The following is a 14,185-nucleotide window of genomic DNA, read 5'->3' on the forward strand; positions in this document are numbered from 1 at the left end:
ACAGAAAGGAATATATTCCATATTGAATGTAGAAGAAAGAATATATTCCATATTGAATCTAGAAGCAAAAATAGCTTTATTCTGTCACACAGGAATGTAGTACCACCTTGCACAGGCAGTTTCCAGTTTAATAAAGCATTTCTTGGACCAACCCAAGTATGAGGAGACAGAAGAGGTTCCCTTTACATTTGGTAGTGCCGTAGGTAGATCAGTTTCTGAGGATGGAACTTCTCTCTGCACAGTGGACATTCTGCCTGCAGAAAGAAAAGGGAGTAGATGGACATACTGAATAGTTGTATTTAAAAAAGGAATAGATGGACATACTGAATAGTTGTATTTTAAAAAAACTGAATAGAACTCAATAGCTGCTTTTAGAAAATAATTTTTCAGTCCCAGCTGTGGTACAAGCTCCCCTGAGCTGGCCCAGTGTTGAGTGCTGAGCTCACCTGTGTCACTGTCACTGTGTTTGCCCAGCTCCCAGTGCTGCTGAGCTGTGTGTACTCACCCTGGTGCTGCACCAGGCCGTGATGCACTCCCAGCAGAAGAGGTGCCCGCAGGGGGTGGCTGTGCTGTGCCTCCTCTCCTCCAGGCACAGCGTGCAGCGCGACTGGCGCCCGGCCGCCGCCTCCCTGCTCCTGCTTCTAATTAACACAGGCACAGCGGCGTTAATTGTGTTAATTGCACTCACCCTGCTTGGCAGAAATGCTGGGCAACACAACCTGTGCTCAAGGATCAGCCCTTTTCATGGAGGTCTCTAAAACACCAAAGTAGGAAGTTCAAGACACACAAACCAGCAAATAATTACTTGTGCTAATTAATGAAACGTTTACATCAGACTGTAATCTAAACTGGGGTGTTACTCCTGTTCTTTCCCACCTCCTTCCTAAGAATTAAGAACCACCTCTTTCTTACTTCTGGTGGGTGAGGTTGCGGTGCAGCCTCCACTCCTGCCTTGCTCTCTGCTTCTGTTTGAAGCTGTACATCTGAACTCCAATGGTCAGCAGAAGGTGGAAGAGGGAAATTATTCCAAGAAACTTGTAACTTGATCTGATGCTCTGATCTTCTCCTTGCAGTCCTCCAAAATGCAGCTAGAGAATTCACAGAAAGAGAGGTGTTTTGTTACTGTGGTTTTAGGAAACTGTTCTCCCTCTCCCCATCTGCAGTAGACTTAATTTGGGATTTTCATAACGTCAAAAAAATTTACATTTTAGGACTTCTCAACCAGCTGTCTCTCAGGAGGTGTAACCACCTTCAATCAGGCTGGACTTAGCTGCTGTGTGCCCATAAAAATTGCAGCTTTAATTGCTTTGGTTTTCTTATGTATCTGAGCAAACAAACACCTATTTCCTGCACTGATGCTGGGAATTGTTGAGAACTCTTTTGTCTGTACACATTTCTGATGTTTTTTTGTAAACATACAAAATTACCTTCATATAGAAAAGTGCTATCTAAATGTATACTGAGTGTTGTTAAAAACAGTATTTCCCACTGATTTATCAAGTCACCTGTCACTGCCAGTGTGTTTGTGGCAGACAGACTGAAGTTACACAGTAACTTCGTACATAGAATATTTATGAACATCATACATAGAATATGTATGAACATGAATAAACATCGATGTTTATTCCTGTAACCTCCTGACTGCAGGGACTCATCATCCCCCACATAAAGCAAAACCTTCCCTCTCACCCCTCTGGCCTGCAACAGCCAAATTCCTTATCCCTTTCATACATACAGCACCCAAGAGGCCACAATTCTGCAGTGGACACATCTTGAACCAAAAGCACTTACATATGAGATGCCTGTGACCCTCTTGGACAGGTGATAGAAGGTGCCCTGGATGTAGAACACTGCCAGGTGGAGCCGGTGCAGCAGGGGGATGGATTGTTTGAGGACATCCACAACCTGGGATGCTCTTTTCTTCTGCTGCTCACTGAGCTGCCCAACCTGCCTCCGAATCCAGCTGCGAATGAAGCTCCTGCTGGGAAAGCCAAGGGCTGGGGGGCTCTCTGGGCTCCTGCATTCCTCAGCCTCCACCTGCAGCTCGTGTTGGAGGTGCAGCAGTGCCTTTTCCAGGCAGTAGGGCACCAAGGTGTGCAGGGAAATGAAGAGGGCCCGACGAAGGAAGGAAGGCACCTTCTTCTTGCTCGGGTCAACCTGAATGATGTTCACATACTCTTCTCCCAGGGTCTGATAACCTAAACAATGTGTGAGAGAAAACAGGGTGAGAGGGCAACTGCAGCATCATTCTGGATGTGCTGAGCAGTGAGGACAGGCTGTTCAGGCTTTGGAATTTGGAAATAGTTATTTTTTTTGTTGAATTAAGATAAGCGTCATGGTGACATCCAGTATCTGCAGTTGTAGGCTTGAAGCAGGGATACTTTCCATGGTATCCCTGATTTTAAAAAAATCCTATTCCTGCTTTTAGAAGAACATCTATCTGTGTGTTTGAACCCAACAATTTCGTGCTTTCATATTTACCAGAAGGCATTTATCCAAACCAAACCAACCCCCAGGCTGAAAAGAACAGACTGCTGTTGGGCAGTCTCAGGTGGTGATCACCAGCACTGGCTCCCCAGCTTTCAAATGTTGGCAGAAATTGTAATAAACGATAAACGACAGAGAAGGTTACCTGACAGCGTGGTGAGCACGAAATAAGCCACATCGGAGAGCAGCTCCACCTCCCTCCTCCACGCCAGCCACGGCCGGGCACCTGCGGGACGGGGCTGTCACTGCACCAGATCCGTGCGGGGCCGAGCCCTCACGGGGAATTCCTCCCGGTCCCTCCGACCCCCATCCGGAGCCGCTGTGCCGGCCTCACCCGGGAGGGCTCGGGGTGAATCCAACCCCCCTCAGGCATTACCCGCCAGCCCCCTCAGCGCCGTGCCGGCCCCGCTGCGCAGCCCGGCCCGGTAGAGCTCGTCCTTCTGCCCGCAGCGCACCAGCCGCGCCGGGCCCGCCGCCGCCGCCATGGCGGGCGGACGGACACGGGGCCTCAGGCGGCGCCGCGGCCCCAGCAGCGGCGGAGCACCCGCCGGCCGCGCAGGGATATCCCGTCAGTGAGGGGCGGGAAAAGAGGCGGGAAACGCCTCCCCTAGCCTGAGGGGGAGAAGAGGGTGGGAAAAGGGGTGGGAAAAATGGGAAAAGGGTGGGAAAAGGGGCGGAGAGAATGGCAAAAGGGGTGGAAAAAGTGCCGTGAGGGGAGGGAAGGGAGGGAAAAGGGGTGGGAAAAGGGGCCGGAAGAGCGCCAGGGGAGGGAAGGGCTGTGAGGGGTGGGGCGGAAAAAGGGGCGGGAAGGGATGTGAGGGGTGGGAAAAGGGGCGAGGAAATGAACAGTGAGGGGCGGGGAAAGGGGCGGGGAAAGGGGCGGGGAAAGGGGCGGGGAAAGGGGCGGGGAAAGGGGCGGGGAAAGGGGCGGGGAAAGGGGCGGGGAAAGGGGCGGGAAGGAGCCCCGCGATCGCAGCTGAGTTGCTAATATCGGTAAAAGTGAGATCTAGAATGTTACAGAACACAGTTCACACGAACCCACTGAATCACCGCTCCCCAGGCAGGTGCGCTCCACAACCTTGTACAAATTCCAAATTCTCCAGCCCTTCCACAACTCCTTTTTTTTTTTTTTTTAATTAAACATCATGTTGCTCTCCACTATCTGCAGTTTTAGGCTAAAAGCAGCGATACCTTTCATAGTGTCATCTATTCCCACTTTTAAAAAATTGCTTTTAAAAAAAATTGGGGATAATTCAGAAGGAAGGTGTATTTAGTGTCCTACTACTGCTTTTTTAACAGCTGCGAAATGAGCTGTTTGTATGGGGAAACTGAACAAGCTGCCCTTTGTATTCTGCCAAAAACAACAAACACAACCTCCACACTGCAAAGCTACAAACACATCAACATGTCAGTACATCCTTCTCCAGAATCCTAGTAACCTCTACTTGTTGTGTGTATTTTTATATATTTACACTCTGAGGTCTGGTACATTCATTTTTGCTAAAACACCTTTTTTTAAATTTTTTTTCCTACAGATTTTAATGTTGCATTGTTATAAATTCAATTTTGCTGCACTCTGAAGTGACAGGACAATTAAATCGCTCCACATTTAATTAATTTATTTGACAAAACTATTTAACTGAAATTAAAGTAGATATTTTCCTGAAGAATTTACAGATTGATATGGCAGGAACTCACTGGAAAATTTTGGGAGAGGACGAGCTTGGTGGGTTTTTTTTTCTTTTTACTGAAAAGCAAAGAAAAGCTCCCTGTGGCCAAACATAACCACAAATAAACTGGATATTTGTAATCCTTTCAGCAGCCTATTAGTTCACAGATCGTGGCATCAAAGTTCTAATTAAACTGCACCAGAAGTTGTACGTGATAAGTAAAGCTGTGATGAATCTTACAGATAAGCAAAACATTTTTAATCCTTCCCTCCCTCCCTGCTCCAGGCGCTGCTCAGTTTTTATTTGTTAGGGTGTGTCGCAATCAATGGAATCGCGGATTGTTCCCTCTGTAAAATCGATGGAATTAGGGGAAAAAAAAAATTGGCACATTTTTCGCCGTTCAACAGTAGGGGACGCACCTGCATAAGGAAATATCCCACGGGAAGTGAGGTCTGGAATGGGACATTTTCACACTTAAATCTATTAAATAAGAAACTCGAAGCTGCCACCTTAAATTATAGAATTTTTACAATTTACAAACTTTACTGACCAATCCTTGGATCATTTTGTTCAGGATTCCAATCCAATCTCTCCTGGTTTGATTTTTGTTTAAAGGCAGAGCTGTGTGTATCTCACACATCCAACAGCTCAATTGTTAAGAAAAATAGCAAACATATTTGTTGTCTTTTTGCTGAAGTGGGTAAATGTGATTTTCTTATTTTATGGGTCAAGAAACAAAAGAAAAGCTCGAGAGTTTTTTGGGGTTTTTTTTTGCAAAGCTGAAATCCTGACTAATGACCACTTAATTATTAGATTGGAAAACATCGATAAAGCTGAAGGTCAGACTCTGCCAACAAGTGTTAAAACGTTTGAAATGTGTAAATTCTGTGTATATTCCCCTTTTGACTTATTATATGGATTTTATTATATTCTAAAAGTTGTTTTGTGATGTTTTGTAGGGTGGGGGTCCTGCCAGTGTGTTTTGAACTGAGGAGGTGCAGCATGCCAAGTAACCTTCCCATTTTGTGATATGCTTTCATACGTATATTCATACATAGATAAAAACACACACATGCATAAATAAAATACATAGATAAAAACACACACATGTTGGCTGTTACACTATGATCTGCCAGGAAAATCTGATTCAGATAATTATTACAATTATTCAATCAGAATGCACATACTCCTCTGTATTCTGATTGATACTGGTGACTTCAGAAAATCGACATTATCTCTTAAAACGTCATTGTTGTGTTTTTGATTAAGTTTTTGGGAGTTTTTCTTGATTTCCATGCCACGCTTCTCTGCTTTTCCTTCTAACACACCTGACAGGGGAGCGAGCTGCTTCGCTGACGTTACCACAAGGAAGTCCAAAATGTAAAAAACCCTCTGTGCTCGGCAATGATTAACCTTTCCTCCCACAGGCTACTTGTCTGCGCATCACAAAATCTGCTTTTTGCCTCTGCGGACCTGCTGGGAGACACGAGGTTGGGAGCGCAGCTTTCCAGCAGGGCAGCGGGCAGATGCTGCAGCTCCCAACCTGCAGAACAGGTTCGGCCGATGCCAAAGGAGCGAAACGTCTGCTCGGCATTGTTACCACCCTCCCCTTCCCCCTGCCTCCTCCCACTCTGAACTTGTTACCCTGGAGCTGAACTGTTTGAGCAGGGGCTGGGAAGCTGCTTTGTGATCTGAGCCCTCCGCGTGTGAAAGCGGGGCGGGATTTCGCTGCAGACTCCTCGGTCCCGCCCGGGTTTGTCCCGGGTATGAAGGTTGGACACACACGAGCAGGGACAGCCCTTCTGCACTGCCCGGCCGGGACAGACAAAGGTGTGTGTGTGTGTGTTTGCTTTGCTACTTTCATTGCAGCCATCATTGGGGTGTCATTTTAACACTTTTGTTTGCTCTTGGGTGTTAGAAACAAAGTTTAAAATACGCTATCCCAGCCTTGTAGCTGGAACAGAATTTGCTGCTACTTTTGCTCTTCTTTTTGAAGGAACAGGGAAAATAGAGCATCGTGTCTAATGCTTGTTTTATTTTATCTCGCTTTCTCGTGTTCATGAAAATGTTCAGGAACCTTGGAATTCTGTTAGTCCTAAATTCTTAGATTCTTTGAGCTTGTAGAGATGAAGCAAATCGCATCTGTGATTCAAGTTTAGATTTTTCTATCTGGACAACTGCTTTTTTTTAAAATGAAAGATTACTGCATTCATTCAGAACTGATAACCTGAGCCTTCCCAGGTGTACGGAGCCAAAATGAAAACTGACTTGGAAAAGAGAGGTTGGATGTAAAATAAACTTCAGGTATTTAAATAAAATACCAGTTTAGCAACAGAACGTGGCTGATTCTGGGACTGAACAGCCAAGTCTTAACTTGGGAGGAAAGACATGCACAACGCTTTGAAAAGGTATGCAAGTTTTTATTGTTGAAAATTTTTAAATTTAAAAAAAAAATCTAATTCTTTTGGGCTATAGAGAAATATTTTTCAGTTATTTCCTGGCATAAAAATGTGGGTAATGATTGCAGAGATGTGGAAAATTAGGATGGCTGGATTGCTGGGGCTGTGTATGCTCCAAATGCCTCGGGCTTCAGGGTTCAGATGTAGGTCTTAAATATACCCTGAATCCTCAGGGTGATAATTTCTAGAATCATGCTCTGTTTCGTGGTAGAGGTAGGTTGTCTGTTATAAAATAAAACAGAAGCAGAGTACGAGTCACTGCTGGCTGTGGTTGGCTTGAGGTAGGAAATTGATGCCATGTTCAGAACGGAGCTCAAAGTTAACTTATTGTTTCAAAGAATGTGGTGAAAGTTTTGTCTACTGGGAGAGCTTCTTCTGTCCTGACTGAGGGTGCAGAAACTGTGCTGGGGAGAATTCCTTCTTGCCCAGTGAGATTAGTGTGAGAATGTTCAGTGCAAGTGAGGGGAGGCCAGCGAGTGCCGAGGACACTGAGTGAGTTATCTGAGTGCTGTCAGTGTCACTGTGTTCTGGTGGCCTCAGGACTGCTCTGGGACAGGGAGAAATGTTGGCTTGGCTCTGAGCCCTTCAGCAGCAGCACTGCTTGTCACAGCCTCTGCTTTGGGCACCAAGGGTTTATTACAGACAGCACAGGCCATGGCCAGATACTGAAACATTTGTCATCACAGACAAATATGAACTGCAGGCTTTTTATTCAATAAGAACTGCTTCTTTTTATAATATAAACCTGTACAACTGAATCTGGAAACACTCAGGGCTCACTGAATCTTATATTTAATGACTCTGTTGGCAGGAGGAGCTCCTATAATGCAGCGTATTTTGATTATTCTCAGCCAAAGAACAAGTTTATTCTGGCTTTGTAAAAAAGAATGATAACATTGCAGTTTATAGCCAAGCTCCTTCTACATTGTCTGAAGAGGCTTTTGTTTTCATTCATAATTTCTGTAATTTTTCTGAATTAAAAGCTGCTCCATACTTAACTCAAAGTGGCTGAAAGTATCTTAGTGAATGGTCCTGCAGAAATAACAGAACAATAAAATATGTGGTGTGCAAGGCTTTTCTAAAGTCCTGTTCTCATAGTTTCAAAACAACACAATCTCAGTTTGGTTTTGTAATAAATTGTACAGACCCCTCAGTTCCTAAATATAGCTCAAAGGGGACAACATAGTTGTGAACATCACTGGAATTTGTTTTTGTTAATTTGTCCAGAGCTGAGAAAATTACAGTATAAATGAATCTGAGTGGGTTAGAGGATGAGGCTGAAGAGATTTTTCAGCAAAGATAGTCTTGCAGTTACTAAGGACCATTTGAATTTACTGCAATACAATTTTCATGCACCCAGATATCTCAGTTCTGCATTACTTATCTTTAAAATGACCCACTTCCTCCCATGGTAAGCTTAAATTGATCTGATCTTAATATTGAAATAGATTCTCCAGTGTTATGCCTGAATCTTCTTTCTCTTCCACTGTCTTGACCCCATTTTTGAGTTCACCTCTGCTTCCGTTGCTCCCTTTGGACTCATTGGATGAGGGCAAACCTTGTGCCCATCGCTTGTGACAGTTGCTGGTGGCAGCTGTGACATGAGCAGTAGGTGCTGGCCATGCTTCCAGGCTCAGCTGGCAGAGAAGGAAATGCATGACATGAGCCAAACCCTGTTCTGGGGGGAGCTATCCATGGCCTCTGTGTGCAGCTCCTCAGCCACTGAAATTCTGGTCTCCACATCGCTGCTTAGGGCACAGACTCTAAATCTGCAGGGAATTTCCAACCTTTTGATTCATTGTTTAATCTGCCTTCATTCTGTGGGGGTGGAGCAGTTCCCCTCAGCACACAGAGTCAGTGGATAGGTACCTGCACACTGCAGGCTGTGACAAACCTTCACACATGCTGGGACAAAGTCCTCAGCTTCCTTCCTGCTCTTTGCCATCTGGCACATGAGACTGTGCAGTCCTGAGAGGAATGCTGGGTGCAGACACCAAGGCAAGCATAGCCTGAGTCAGGATTTCAGATCCATTGGCATCACAAATATGGCATGAAACTCGAGAGACTGATTTTGGTGTGCCTGGTTCTGATCTTGGCCTGAGACACTGATTTTGGTGTACCTGGTTCTGATCTTGGCCCACATTTTTCATTGTTCATCACAGCCTCACTTGTTTCCATTTAATTAGGGAAGGCTCCTGTAGGATCTTCTGACATCTTAACAGTTGTTAGGGAGGTCTGGATTGCCTCAGACTTGACAAGGGAGTTCAGGTGAGGGATCTTTCCATGTTAGCATTCCTGGGAGGGATTAAAAGTGCTGCACAAGCTCTGTAGTTCCCATTCCCTGAGGTGTTTGCCAAGGGCTGTTAGGTAGAAACTTACAGCAGCACTTTTTGTGTTCAGTCTGATATTCAGAGGATGTCTCCTCTCAGCTCTCCTTGCAGGATTAGTTACTGTAAGGTAAATTAAAAGAATCTCCTCCCTGCTTCTTCTCTCCTTCAATATAACCCCCCTCACCACCCCTACACCTTGTTATTCCAGATTTCCTACTGCCCTTAGATGCTGGAAAGGATTCTCTGGAAGTTTTCTCTGCCCTTAACTGAAAACATGTAATTTGTGCTTTATTTAATAATAATAAAAAACCTAAAGCAACAACAACAAAAAACACCTAAGGAATGGAGCCTGAGGAAACAATGGCAGCTGCAATTGAGGTGCCTGGAAGAAGTTCTATGGCCTGCAGAGGAGAACCTCAAAAACACAACTTTGGGATGAGTTATAATGGCATTATTTGGTAGGATTGCTGCAAGGACTATGTGAAATATTTTATATTTAAACAACATAACAGGTTTTTGTCTCCTACAGTGTAAAGTGACCTATCCCACTTTTTCCCCTCCTGTGAGTTTAGACTGAGATGAGGTTATTGAAGTAATGTTATTTATTGACTAACCAGGTGCTGAAGTCCACGATAAGGTGGAGAGCAAAGCAGAGCTGTACTTTGAAATTTATTGGATCAGGCCCTAAAGACTTGCTGCCTTGTAATTCCCATGTGTGCACGTCACTGCCCTGTGTTTGATAAAATGAGGATGGATTGAGTGGTTCCCAGAGCCATCCGCGCTAATAGAGAAGGGGATTCATAATTTAAGGAATTGGTTTGGATTAAAAATTTAAACTGCAGTGTCCTCTTGAAGTTGCCATGCAAAGCATGTTTTTCTTGTTTGCAATATTCTCTTAGTGTCTGTCTACCTGTGCTTGGGCTCTTGTGTTTGGCCCTACCAAGAAGAATTACAAAGCTGATGTTTGACTTGTGAAAGGTGACAAGTTGCCACTTTAACTCCCCCAGCATAAATTAATCCTTAATATCCAAGAGATTCATCAGTGCAGCACTAAGCTGCTGTACAGAATTAAAGCAGTTTGATTATTCTTAAAAGAAATTCCTGCTCATTTACATGAAATTGAAGAAGAAACTTTTTCAAAAATCAGATTTGTGGAGAGTGACCAAGCCTGCCAGCACAACTGACAGCATGAACATTATTTGAGTTATAGATCTGATGACAAGTGGCATTGGAGCCCACAGTCTATCTCTCCTCAGCATGACTCACAAATTCCCAAGTGCAGCAGAGCCTTTTCCAGCAGCCCTCACTTTCCGTCTGTCTCCTAACAAGGAGATCTTCCTCCCTCCTTTCTTCTCTGAGGCTTCTTGTTTTTTGTGGTCTAGAGTATGAAACTTTCATTTTCAAAGTTCTTTTGAGCCAAGCTATTGGATGAGATTTAGAACTTTGCTTAATTAGTTCCTTTTGCCTCCTAATAGAAATTGCCCGTTCTCCCTTGCTAATACAAAATGCAAATTTTCTTCAGAAGCAAGAGGCTGCTGTGTTTCCATTGTCACTTCAGACAGGTCTGGGAACTGGCTGGTGACAGGGAATGATGGTGAAACCAAGAAGGGTTTTGGCAATTCAGGATAAATAGGGCAAGGGAGTACAAACAAGTTAAAAATTGTTACAAATTTCACGTTTGGTTTCATAAAGCGAATGCTAAAGTCGTATGACACGGCTCATACAAACCTGAAATAAATAATTTGGGTTTAATAATAAGTGTGCTTACTTGCATAAGGAATTTTCAGTTACATCATCCAACAAAAATGCAGGGCTCCAGCTCAGGCTGTGAGGAGAAGCTGACAAATGTTAAGTGGGATGTTCTGGGTGAAGGTGAGCACAGAAAGGAATCCTGATGTCCCCTTGTGCTTTTTCTTCACTTTCTCCTTGTCAACCGAGCTGTTTGCCACAGGACTCAGCGTCGCCCGGCGCTGTGAGTGTGCCCGGTGCTTTGGGAAGAAGGAGAATACGGGATCACACCCTAAGGTGTGTGCTCAGCCCTTGTTCTCGGGGCTGGAGCAGCCTCCTCTCCTCTCCTCTCCTCAGAGCAGCCCGGCTGTGCTCGGCGTGCCTGGGCGTGCAGGTTATCTCCGTGCAATTCCTGCTGAATGCAGCTGCATTCCTTCAACGAGCAGCGTGTCACAGGCAACCACACTGCAGCTTAAAAGCAAATCCCAGCTCTCGCATTTAAATTCTTTAAAGTATTATTTTATTTTTTTTTGCCTCTCATTTGATGGCGCTTTGATCTTTTATCCATTGATCTGTTTCCTGATCAAACTATTCAGGTTTAAGGGATGGCTTGGTTTTTGTGTGTTTCATCCGTGGTATCAGTGTATCTGTCCTGGGAGGATATCAGAGCTTGTCTGGGCTCTGTGGGTGCCACACAAAACCTCCCTGAACAAAAGCCGGTCTTGTGGGGTTAAGCTTTAAATACTACAGTGATATAAAAATGGCTAGAGGATTGTTAATGGTGTACACAGCTTTTATTGTCTGTCAGTGATACAGATCCTGCCTCTGGGGTTTTAAGTCCTTTTTTCCAAGGGAATACGGAACCTCACACAATAATCTTAGGTAGGGCTCCTAGCCTGAGCAGACAGTTTGAATCTTGTTCATGTGGTCTGAACGGATAGAGTTGCTCTTTTTTGGCTCTTTGATGTGTTGTGCCAGTGAGCAGTGCTGTTCTCAGAGCCACCGTGGTTCCTACTGTAACAGAGGTGAGGCATTTCCAGACAGTGCAACTGAGATTTTCCATCATCCAACCTTCACAACAAATTTTCCAGAAAAACCAACTGAGCTTCTTTCATTTACTTTAATAGGAAATCTGGCCCCTGAATGTTGTTCTGAGATACCAATCTGTAGTTTTAGAGATTCATTGTGTACTTTTCCATTGGCTGTGTAGAATTTGTGGGGATTGGTTGGGGAAGAGGGGCTTGGCTTTTGTTTTTTACCAACACAGGTATGCTGAAGAGAGGGAGGGGAGGAAGGGAACTCTGAGGAAGCTGTGAAAGGTGGGACTGAGTGCAGGAAGAACTTTTGCATGGAAGGTGAAGACATTCAGAGATCAGCTGCCTTAAAGCAGCCTCACTTTCAGATCATAACAAAGCATAAAGAACATGAATTTGACATAACTCGAGACAATAAAATATTTAATGAGCCACATCAATGTAAAACTCAGCTGCTTTCACTGGAATGATGCTGCTCTGGCACCAGCAGGAGCACCCGTGCCCATTCAGTCTTCCTCACCCTCGTGGTCATGTTCTTTGGTGGCTAATTAGTCACACTGATTGAACTTCCTCCAGAGGAAATGGCCTTTCAAATAAGCCCTGAAGCAAAGAGGTGAGAGAGTCAGCAAAGTAACTCCCCACCAGCTCAGCTTTCCCAAAGGAAATGGGCTGATCTTGTCTTGGTGTTAGAACAGCTCCATCTGTCCTGTGAGCCTGGACTGATCCCAGGGTTAGGCTTAGGGTTAGTGCATTCAGTGCACAGGTATCAGAAATGGCGATTTGTGGCTGGTGGATGCAAAACTGTGGTCAGGAGTTGCCCAGATGACCAAAGCAGATGATAACCGAGGCAGTGCCTGTCATCTGCAGGTGTATCTGCCTAGAACATGTAATTGAGCAGCTCCAGAAATGCTGCTGGGGGCAGTTTTGGCTTTTTCTCTGGACAAGTTGATTTAAACTCTGACATACCCTCTAACATCTACTTTAGGTTTCATTCTAAATAAAACAAGTCAGCTTTTTATATGTAACTGTATTCTTGGTATAGATTCAAGGATTAACCTAAAGAAAAAAAAATATTTTTGGATGTACAAAATGAATACATGAAATGTATTAAATGAATGCATGGAAGTGTATTAAATGAATACATGGAAATGTACGAATTGATTTTGCTCAGTCTAAAGCAGAATGCCAGCTCTGTATTCTTTTACCTAATTAAGTATATGCCAGGACATAATGAAGGGAGACAATTACAGGACAGGAGACAGCATGTACAAGAATGAGTATATGGGGGGCACAGGATGTATGCTTGATAATCTGTTATCTTCCTCCCCTCTCAATCCAGTCAGCTTTGAATCTGCCCTAAGTTCGTAATTTGGGTTTTGATTCCTCCAGCTGTGCTCCGTAACAAAGATATTCTTTGCCAAATGAATGTCACTCTCTGAGATGTCCATAATGATTGCAGAGCCACAGGATGCCCTGTGAGATATTTCCCATTTAAATATGGAAACAAATAATTGTAATGATGCTGATTTTTTCCAGGGTAATTATTGCCAAGCACTGCTGTCTCTTAGATGAAGTTTGCCATGCATTTGGCTCCACTTAGAGGGTGTTACTTCACTGTGATGCTCCCTCTGAACAGAGGAGTTTTAACAGCATGAGAATGGAGAAGGTGGGGCTTGGTGAAAAGATAATGGCAGGGAGGAAGTGACTTCCCAAAGAAGCTGAAAGAGGGACCAGAGACAAGGAGAGAGGCACAGCTTCAAACAGGCAGATGCTCCAGCAGGGCATTCTCTTCCTCATTTTTTGCTACAAATGTCTCAAACCCCCTCCTCTATTTCTAATCACTGTAATTAATAGTGAGCTTCGTTGCCCTCTCTCTTTAAAATAATGTCAAACTGGATCTGTGCTTTCACAACAAAACATGTTAGGGCAATGTTTCAGAGCTCAGCTTGTAATTACAAACTGAAGGAGACTCCCAGAGATTCAAACAGTTACCAGCACCAGGTAGGATCCCAGGTTTCTGTCTGCTGTTGTTGCTGTTTTGGAGGGAGCCTTCTTTGACCCTCTTCCTCTGAGGAAGGCACCCACTGAAAGCTTTGGAAAGGTGAGTCTTCTGTAGAAGATGGGTAAGGAAAGGGAAAGGGAACGCCAGACAATGCCAGAGATACAGGATGGAGACAGCTGACAACAGGTAAGAGGAGCAAAGAGCTTCGAGGGTTGGAGATGGAAGTGGATGAGGGAGCCATCATCAGGCAGAGCCCTTTGGGAATGCACCCATGCATTCACTTGTGCAGAATGACTGAGCTAAGTGTGTGTGTACATATTACACCTCTGTGTGTCCGTGTGTATAAATTAATTCACCCCAGCATGAGTGCTTTGGCTTCTGGAGAAGTTGCTGCTGGCAAAAACGGAGCTTTGTGTGTGGAAAATCCTGGGGTGAGGGAAGAAAGAGTTGGTGCCTCTGTCTGCTGAGGTCAGTG

At 44.5% G+C, this 14,185-nt stretch overlaps 2 protein-coding genes across 5 annotated transcripts in view; one reads left to right on the forward strand and one right to left on the reverse strand.

The window, feature by feature from the left end:
- Nucleotides 1-59: 59 nt before the first annotated feature.
- On the reverse strand, nt 60-3,137 carry PEX10 (peroxisomal biogenesis factor 10). 3 transcript variants are annotated; one of them, XM_074558538.1, is made up of 6 exons: nt 2,864-3,122; nt 2,633-2,713; nt 1,792-2,198; nt 913-1,088; nt 506-641; nt 60-254 (listed from the first exon to the last, which is right to left on the reverse strand). In XM_074558538.1, exons 1-6 carry the CDS (start codon nt 2,970-2,972, stop codon nt 183-185), a joined length of 981 nt encoding a protein of 326 aa, XP_074414639.1. In that variant the 5' UTR covers nt 2,973-3,122; the 3' UTR covers nt 60-182. The 3 variants fall into 3 exon arrangements, with proteins under 3 accessions (XP_074414639.1, XP_074414640.1, XP_074414641.1); XM_074558539.1 differs by lacking the exon at nt 506-641 and having other exon boundaries at nt 2,864-3,137; XM_074558540.1 differs by lacking the exons at nt 60-254; nt 506-641 and adding an exon at nt 718-754 and having other exon boundaries at nt 2,864-3,136.
- Nucleotides 3,138-5,627: 2,490 nt separating this feature from the next.
- The window catches only part of PLCH2 (phospholipase C eta 2), a 76,734-nt gene continuing 68,176 nt past the window's right edge, over nt 5,628-14,185 (forward strand). Inside the window, exon 1 of one of the 2 annotated variants that reach the window (XM_026796770.2) lies at nt 5,628-5,987. The gene's annotated coding sequence lies outside the window, so the exon portion shown is untranslated. Of the gene's footprint in view, nt 5,988-6,018; nt 6,566-14,185 lie in introns of those variants that run through there. The other variant, XM_074558836.1, reaches the window with a different exon arrangement.

This window comes from Zonotrichia albicollis, chromosome 25, assembly GCF_047830755.1.
Source record: "Zonotrichia albicollis isolate bZonAlb1 chromosome 25, bZonAlb1.hap1, whole genome shotgun sequence".
Lineage (NCBI taxonomy): Eukaryota > Metazoa > Chordata > Aves > Passeriformes > Passerellidae > Zonotrichia > Zonotrichia albicollis.